The sequence below is a fragment of the Oncorhynchus masou genome, chromosome 12 (assembly GCF_036934945.1).
Source record: "Oncorhynchus masou masou isolate Uvic2021 chromosome 12, UVic_Omas_1.1, whole genome shotgun sequence".
Lineage (NCBI taxonomy): Eukaryota > Metazoa > Chordata > Actinopteri > Salmoniformes > Salmonidae > Oncorhynchus > Oncorhynchus masou.
In genome coordinates, this window is record NC_088223.1 from 32,398,538 (window position 1) to 32,407,382 (window position 8,845).

An 8,845-nucleotide genomic window follows, 5' to 3' on the forward strand; every position below is an offset into this window, starting at 1 on the left:
AGTTACACCAGGAATGCAAAATCCCTCCACCAGTGCTCAGACTGTCCACAATAGGCTGAGAGAGGCTGGACTGAGGGCTTGTGGGCCTGTTGAAAGGCAGGTCCTCACTAAACATCACCAGCAACAACGTTGTCTATGGGCACAAACCCACCGTCGCTGGACCAGACAGGACTGGCAAAAAGTGCTCTTCACTGACGAGTCACGTTTTTTTTTCTCACCAGGGCTGATGGTTGGCTTTGCATATATCGTCAAAGGAATGAGCGTTACACCGAGGCCTGTACTCTGGAGCGGGATCGATTTGGAGGTGGAGGGTCTGTCATAGTTTGGGGCAGTGTGTCACAGCATCATCGGACTGAGCTTGTTGTCATTGCAGGCAATCTCAACGCTGTGCGTCCTCCTCCCTCATGTGGTACCCTTCCTGCAGGCTCATCTTGACATGACCCTCCAGCATGATCTCAATCCCATTGAGCCCGGATCTCAATCCCATTGAGCACATCTGGGACGTGTTGGATCGGAGGGGAGGGCTAGGGCCATTCCCCCCAGAAATGTCCGGGAACTTGCAGGTGCCTTGGTGGAAGAGTGGGGTAACATCTCACAGCAAGAACTGGCAAATCTGGTGCAGTCCATGAAGAGGAGATGCACTGCAGTACTTAATGCAGCTGGTGGCCACACCAGATACTGACTGTTACTTTTGGCTTTGATCCCCCTTTGTTCAGGGACACATTATTCCATTTATGCTAGTCATATGTCTGTGGAACTTGTTCAGTTTGTGTCTCCGTTGTTGAATCTTGTGATGTGTAAATATTTGTATGAACATGTTAAGTTTTCTGAAAATAAAACACAGTTGACAGTGAGAGGACATTTCTTTTTTTGCTGAGTTTACAATTAAGCTAGACTGCTAAAGAATTGAGTTCCTGCAAGGATCTAGCATAGAGTAGGCTATACCACAAAAATGTGCCAACATTGGATGTTGGCTATCCCTGGATAATAATAACAAAATCAATGACTTTCCCAGAATTCCCAGTTTTTCCATAAATCCTGATTGGGAATATCCTGGAATCAGGAGGGAATAAGTGCAAAATCCAGAATCCAGGATTTCTAGAAAACCTGTGAATTGTAGGTAAGTTACCAGACTGTTGCAACCCTACACCTGACCAAGACACCTTTATTGTTAAGTAAAAAAATAGGTAGTCAAATTAGGTAAACTGGCCTGGATGTTGATACTGCGAATGCATGCTGTCAAACAATGGTTCTTAATACCATGATGTGTTTTGTACCCAGTATGTGTGGGTTCACATAGCAGGACAACACTGACACAGCTTTAGAAAATGGCCCATGACTTAGGAAAATATCTTAAGTGAAAGAGATGAATTCTGTGGTCTGACAAAATAAAGCCCTGTCTGCCTTGTCAGATCATATAACACTGCCAAGTAGCCTCCAACCCCACAGTGACTGCTGTGCAGCTTTAGAGCAGCTAAGCAGAACATTCCTCCCTCCCTCAATCTGAGTGTGATGAAGTCCAAACATCACTTTCTCAGCACAGTAACTAAACAGTAGATTCCCTTATGTCTGAATGTAGACAGTTTGGGCCTATAGAGCTCTCATCTCTCTTTGAGTAGCTCAATTGTCATAGCCTACCCTTTAGGCACTATTGTGCTGACCCAAACTGTGCTGGTCTGGCTTGGATATGTCTTTGACCCTAGATCGTAATTTCTAGCATGGTTCAAGCAACTAACCTATGCGTAACCAGGTCCCCATATGGCATTGTGTGTGACTGTAGTTATAATAAGAGAGGGTTCAGGACATTGTACCATATGTTAGAAACCATAACCCCACCCTCTTCCCCCTCGGGTGTGGGTTTAGTAAATGGAGACCCCACTTTGTTGCAGATGAGAATGAAAATCATTAAATTTTTCCCTGCCACAGGAAAAATAATGGGAGTGTTTCCTTCCCACTGTGGGGTTTGCCAGACGCTTTTAAATCCCATTTCCTTCAGAAAAAAAAGCTATTTGGGTTTGCCAGCTGAAGTGTGTCTGGCTCGAGGGAAACAAAAGAAACACTAAGGTCTAGATCACTATCCTAGTATGCCTAAGTCATTAAACAGACGCTGTGGAATGAACATTGTTCATTAACATGGTTTTAACTACTGCCGATTATGCCAACACCTGCCTGAGATGGGGAGAGAGATGATGTAGTCTATGGTTTATGCTGTATAGACGGCATTGGAGCTTTAAAGTAAGAGCGTGGTAGTATTGTGCAGTGCAAATCATGTAAATTGAGAAAGCTCGACAAGCATTGGGTTTCAGATCCCCTAAAAATACAGACAAAGGAGGGAGCCACAGTAATTGACAGAGACCTTTGTCAGGCAGCAGGAAATTTCCTTGTGGCTCCCAATCATGTCTACACATATTTTGTTGGAACTTACACTACATGACCAAAGGTATGTGGACACCTTCTCAAAAATCTTAGCCCAAAACCATGGGCATTAATATGGAGTTGGTTCCCACATTTGCTACTATAACAGCCTACACACTTCTGGGAAGGCTTTCCACTAGATGGTGGAACATTGCTGTGGGGACTTGCTTCCATTCAGCCACAAGAGCATTAATGAGGTCGGGCACTGATGTTGGGCGATTAGGCCTGGCTCGCAGACATTGATCCAATTCATCCCAAAGGTATTTGTTGGGTTGAGGTCAGGGTTCTATGCTGGCCAGTCAAGTTCTTCCACAGAGAGGTCAGTACAGGTCCATCAAAGCTTGGACCGAGAGCCTAAAAAACAGCTTCTATCTCAAGGCCATCAGACGGTTAAATAGCCATCACTAGCTGGCTTCCACCCGGTTACGCAACCCTGCACCTTAGAGGCTGCTGCCCTGTATACATAGACTTGGAATCACTGGCCACTAATAATGGAACACAAGACACTTTAATAAATGTTTAAATAACGCATACATACGGCTTTACTCATCTCTTATGTATATACTGTATTATATTCTCCTGTATTTTAGTCAATGCTCTATTTTATAGACCTGTCAGCAGCGGGTGTGGGGAGGGGGTAACAGGGCATCTTTCCAAAGGAAACACAATTTTTTGTAAATTATACAAGGGGAAGAGTGTGTGCTTATTTATGTTTTCTTCCCCTTTCTTGGCTTTTCTCTAGTTTCTTAGAACCCCGCTAGTTGGGTGGTGGTGGTGATGATGATGGCTGCATGCTGTTTAGACAGCTGCACTGGACAGTGAGATAATCCATGCTGGGTAAATTAAAACAAAGACAAGTAATAACAGGCTAGCCAGGGTTCAAAGCAAGTCCCTATAACACCAACAAAAGGGGGCTAAAGTGAGAGCTGGTCCCTTTCCAGTCGCCGCCATTCACAATGACATCTGCATCAATTGTGTGTTAGTTAAATGAAGTCTGCCATAGAATGAGGAATTATAATAATGTAATAGGATCTCTATGTTACCAGCACTCCAATGTTCACTGGAGGAATGAGCCTCCATATTAATTACCCTATGCCGAATACAAAGAAAACACCAGGCTAAAATTGGCACTTTTTCTTACAGTCAAATTATTGACACTTTTTCTTACAGTCAAAGATCTCAAACACCATCTGGGAATTAAAGTCATGAAATAGCCTAGCCTAGTGTTTAATCTGTCCACAAATACTTGGGTGTATGAGAACACATTCTCATTTGCAGAAACAACCTGGGTAATAGTTATAGGGGAGAGGAGGGGGATGAATGAGCCAATTGTAAACTGGCCGCCCCTAATGCAGGGTGGTATGCTGCTGGCGAATTGTATGTTTAGTTAGAAGTAGTAAATTAAACTAACTCTAAACTAAACATTATTGCCATTGTAAATAATGTAAATGTTTCACTTCACAAATGAATGCGTATTGTGAACTGGATATTGCAGTGGCCACTTATTAGTCACTTTAAGAATTTAAAAAAATGACACTATAAATGACATTTATTTTAGGCCTAACTATTTTTTTCCGGGGGCAAATTATGAAATTGGTGTCTGAGCAAAGACATTTGAGCAAAACAGAATGGAAAGCGTTTAACATAACCTTTGACAATTTAGGCCATTACCCGATCCTTGGCTTTAGCTAATACCAAGACATGTAGCTAGTTCAAACTGTCATCAAATTCAGCACTAGAAATTCAACACAATATTCCAACAGAGTAGTACAGTAGGCCGTTTAAGTCATGTCACACTTGAAAGCAAGCAACCAGAAACCTGAAATCTGCTGTTCCCTGACCAAGTTGCATATCCAACTAGTTAATAACGTTACCTGGAGCATGTTTTACTGGATTTGAGCTAAATGTTATAACTGAGCTAACATAATGGGAACGTGACGATCATTGGCCAGCCTAGGATTGTTGGATCAATGCATGTCATGTTGTCAATAGCACATGATGTAGTTAGCTAGCTAGCTAACATGAGTGTGCATTCAAGTCATTCAAAGCGGAGCTAACCGTTAGCTAGCTAGCTAGGTCACCTCAGTCCTCACCCTCTGTTGCCTTGTGTTGAAGGGAAATTATTTATGCGACGACAGTAACGGCGAATAATAATTTACGTATTGTAATCACCTATTGTATTTCTTACCAAAACGGTTAGACAGTCTGTATCAACTGAGGGTAAACCCCAATCGCCTTTCCAGCAGTACAACTCCAAGGGGGCAGCCATCTTAATTTGTTAACCCTTCACTCGGAAGCTAAACTGCGAACGCCTCGATAACATCGACAGTGTCATTGTGCAAAATGGTACGCAGCATCATCTGGATGTGTGCAATCAAAGTTAAACATCCACATTCTACTACCATTTCGGTCAAGCCTTCTCTGCATACAATTTGATGCATACGTTCGATAAGTCCATACAGAACGCACTGCTTCTGCAACGCAATGCTGCAAGGCACACGCAGCGTTCCATTGGAAATGAATGTACTTCTTGGGTACCAAAACCCTAAACACTGTCAGTGTCCTCAAGGCGTTCGCGCCACTGTAACCACTGACAACAATCTCAGGACTTCCTTAGCAACGCTGAATGAAGGAACAGATATAACAATGAGCTATTTGATGAAGACACAAGAAGGGAAGACAAAGATGGTGATGTACATGAAGATACCAGTAATTCACTGAGACTGTTTACCAATGAAAAAAAATATTATTCTTCGATGAGATTTAATGGCGGTTGGCATCCAATTAATGTATTACCGCCACCTACTAGACTGGAGTACAACCCCGTACACTTTGCTTGAATAAATAAATAAACACATACCCTACCATCTAACACCACAGTCATATTTGTATTTATTTTTATAACAAATAACACCATCCTACCCTATTTAAATCTATTTAGTCCTACCTCAGGCCAACAACCTGAAAGGCTGCGACACCACCACTTAACACACCCAATTACTTCTCTGCAGCTGCCACTACAACCTCAATTTTCTGCAACTTACGTTCCATCCCTGCTGTACAGTTGATAACCATTGCTATAAATGCTAAAAATCCAATCTCACTGGAACATATATCACTTGTTGGCCAATCCATATGTACTGGTAAAGATCTACTACTCACACCACTCCTCTAATGATCCTGTCCACTTGACCCATCTACAGTGCCTTGCGAAAGTATTCGGCCCCTTTGAACTTTGCGAACTTTTGCCACATTTCAGGCTTCAAACATAAAGATATAAAACTGTATTTTTTTGTGAAGAATCAACAACAAGTGGGACACAATCAGGAAGTGGAACGACATTTATTGGATATTTCAAACTTTTTTAACAAATCAAAAACTGAAAAATTGGGCGTGCAAAATTATTCAGCCCCCTTAAGTTAATACTTGTAGCGCCACCTTTTGCTGCGATTACAGCTGTAAGTCGCTTGGGGTATGTCTCTATCAGTTTTGCACATCGAGAGACTGTAATTTTTTCCCATTCCTCCTTGCAAAACAGCTCGAGCTCAGTGAGGTTGGATGGACAGCATTTGTGAACAGCAGTTTTCAGTTCTTTCCACAGATTCTCGATTCTCGATTCTCGATTGGGTTCAGGTCTGGACTTTGACTTGGCCATTCTAACACCTGGATATATTTATTTTTTAACCATTCCATTGTAGATTTTGCAAAAACAGGATACATGTTTCTTGAACTAAAAATATACTTAATTTATGATACTTGTAAAAATAGATCCAGACTACAGAGATACAAGTGCCAATACATGTGAGAGTGTAAGAACCATAGTTTTGGTCCATGTTTCCTAGGGGACCTTAATTGGCAAACAATATGTGTGATGTAGCCTATTAAACCACCAGGGGTGTGTTCATTAGTCAGATTCTGTTGCAAAACATTTAATCTGTTGCAAAACTTTGCAAAAGAAACTGTTTACTCTGAAGAAGTTTTGCAACGCAAACAAGAGTTTCTGTTGGATGCAGGTCGCCCGCCCAAAAAGGCGCTGTTGCGCCTTCTTCACCACACAGTCTGTGTGGGTGGACCATTTCAGATTGTCAGTGATGTGTACACCAAGGGACTTGAAGCTTTTTACCTACTCTACTGCGGTCCTGTTGATGTGGATAGGGCCGTGCTCCCTTTGCGGTGTCCTGAAGTTCATGATCAGCTCCTACGTTTTGTTGATGTTGAGGGAGAGGTTCTTTTCCTGGCACCACTCCGCCAGGGCCCTCACCTCCTCACTGTTGGCTGTCTCGTCATTGTTGGTAATCAGGCCTACTACTGTTGTGTTGTCTGCAAACTTGATGATTGAGTCGGAGATGTGCTTGGCCACATAGTCATTGGTGAACAGGGAGTACAGCAGGGGGCTGAGCACGCACCCTTGTGGGGCCCATGTGTTGAGGATCAGCGAGAGCCATAACTGGCATACATAGGCAGCGTGTGAGTTTCATGTTTGATTTGATTTGATTTGTGGAAGATCATTTTCACCATAAAAATGCATCTTTATAATAAATAATTACATGGCAATCTCATTTACGGTCACTTTTGAGAACAGTGTTTTCAGCTAAGTGATTGCATTTTGGAACATTCACGATTATAGCTTATAATGTGAGGAAATGTCCTAATATTTTACCAACATTTTAAGCTAAGCGTTCTGATCTGTTGCATCAGCCTCATTGCTTTTAAAATGTTTTTTGATGCCAGCGGTGTATTAATTTGGGATCTACCGCATCCTACAACTGAAGATTTGTCTCTACTCGGTTTTGGACGTAGATACGTTTAATACACACTGGTACGGGTTAGTACGGGTTAGAGGGCCTTGTCATTGCGTGTTAGGGTCTGCTCATGGACTCAACGACTGACCTGTTGTTGAATTTTAGAGCAATGCCTGTTTGATGAGCTTGCCAGGTGTGATTATTGACACTTTCGGACGAGTGTTCTTATATTCCTCAATTTTTTAGTTTTGTTTCATTACATTTACATTACATTTAGGTCATTTAGCAGACGCTCTTATCCAGAGCGACTTACAAATTGGTGAATTCACCTTCTGACATCCAGTGGAACAGCCACTTTACAATAGTGCATCTAAATCATTTAAGGGGGGGGGTGAGAAGGATTACTTTATCCTATCCTAGGTATTCCTTGAAGAGGTGGGGTTTCAGGTGTCTCCGGAAGGTGGTGATTGACTCCGCTGTCCTGGCGTCGTGAGGGAGTTTGTTCCACCATTGGGGGCCAGAGCAGCGAACAGTTTTGACTGGGCTGAGTGGGAACTGTACTTCCTCAGTGGTAGGGAGGCGAGCAGGCCAGAGGTGGATGAACGCAGTGCCCTTGTTTGGGTGTAGGGCCTGATCAGAGCCTGGAGGTACTGCGGTGCCGTTCCCCTCACAGCTCCGTAGGCAAGCACCATGGTCTTGTAGCGGATGCGAGCTTCAACTGGAAGCCAGTGGAGAGAGCGGAGGAGCGGGGTGACGTGAGAGAACTTGGGAAGGTTGAACACCAGACGGGCTGCGGCGTTCTGGATGAGTTGTAGGGGTTTAATGGCACAGGCAGGGAGCCCAGCCAACAGCGAGTTGCAGTAATCCAGACGGGAGATGACAAGTGCCTGGATTAGGACCTGCGCCGCTTCCTGTGTGAGGCAGGGTCGTACTCTGCGGATGTTGTAGAGCATGAACCTACAGGAACGGGCCACCGCCATGATGTTAGTTGAGAACGACAGGGTGTTGTCCAGGATCACGCCAAGGTTCTTAGCGCTCTGGGAGGAGGACACAATGGAGTTGTCAACCGTGATGGCGAGATCATGGAACGGGCAGTCCTTCCCCGGGAGGAAGAGCAGCTCATTATTTATTCATTTATCAATTCTTACTTATTATCATTAGCATACCTTTTTGTTTTGGAGGGGGTGATGGTTGGGGCAGGGTAGATGGGGTAGCATCAGACACCTGGAAATCGTGTTGGTGTTTTGTGCCGTTCCGCTGGTTCCGCTCCGATCATTTCCGCGGGCCGTTCTCCCCAATTAGGTTCCCATCAGCCTCCTGTGGTGTTTGTGTATGTATGTATGTATGTATGTATGTATGTACATTATATATATAAATGTGTGTGTACATATATATATATATATATTTGTACTTTATTTTTTCTCATCGTTTTGTTATTATGTATGTGTATATATATTTTAATTTAGTGTAGATTTTAGGTTTATGTTTAGATCTGCATTGCTCTGCAATATAACCTTGAGCTGTTACATCTTGCATATCTCATGGAGTCAATCCAGAATGGAGCTTAAGTGCGTAATACATTTACATTGCAACTTTTTTTGTTTTGGTTTATTAGATGCTAAATTAACACTTGATTTGCGGGAGCCTCCTCAATTCATATGTTAGTAGAAGTTCTAGGATAGTGAGTG

The 8,845-nt window shown here is 43.1% G+C and overlaps 1 protein-coding gene across 1 annotated transcript in view; it reads right to left on the reverse strand.

Moving 5' to 3' along the window:
• Window positions 1-4,715, reverse strand: part of LOC135549865 (metaxin-1-like) — a 29,861-nt gene extending 25,146 nt beyond the window's left edge. The window contains exon 1 of the mRNA XM_064980220.1: window positions 4,604-4,715. Within this exon, the coding sequence (XP_064836292.1) occupies window positions 4,604-4,684 (81 nt within the window). The 5' untranslated portion in view covers window positions 4,685-4,715. The remainder of the gene's footprint in view (window positions 1-4,603) is intronic.
• Window positions 4,716-8,845: the final 4,130 nt, after the last annotated feature.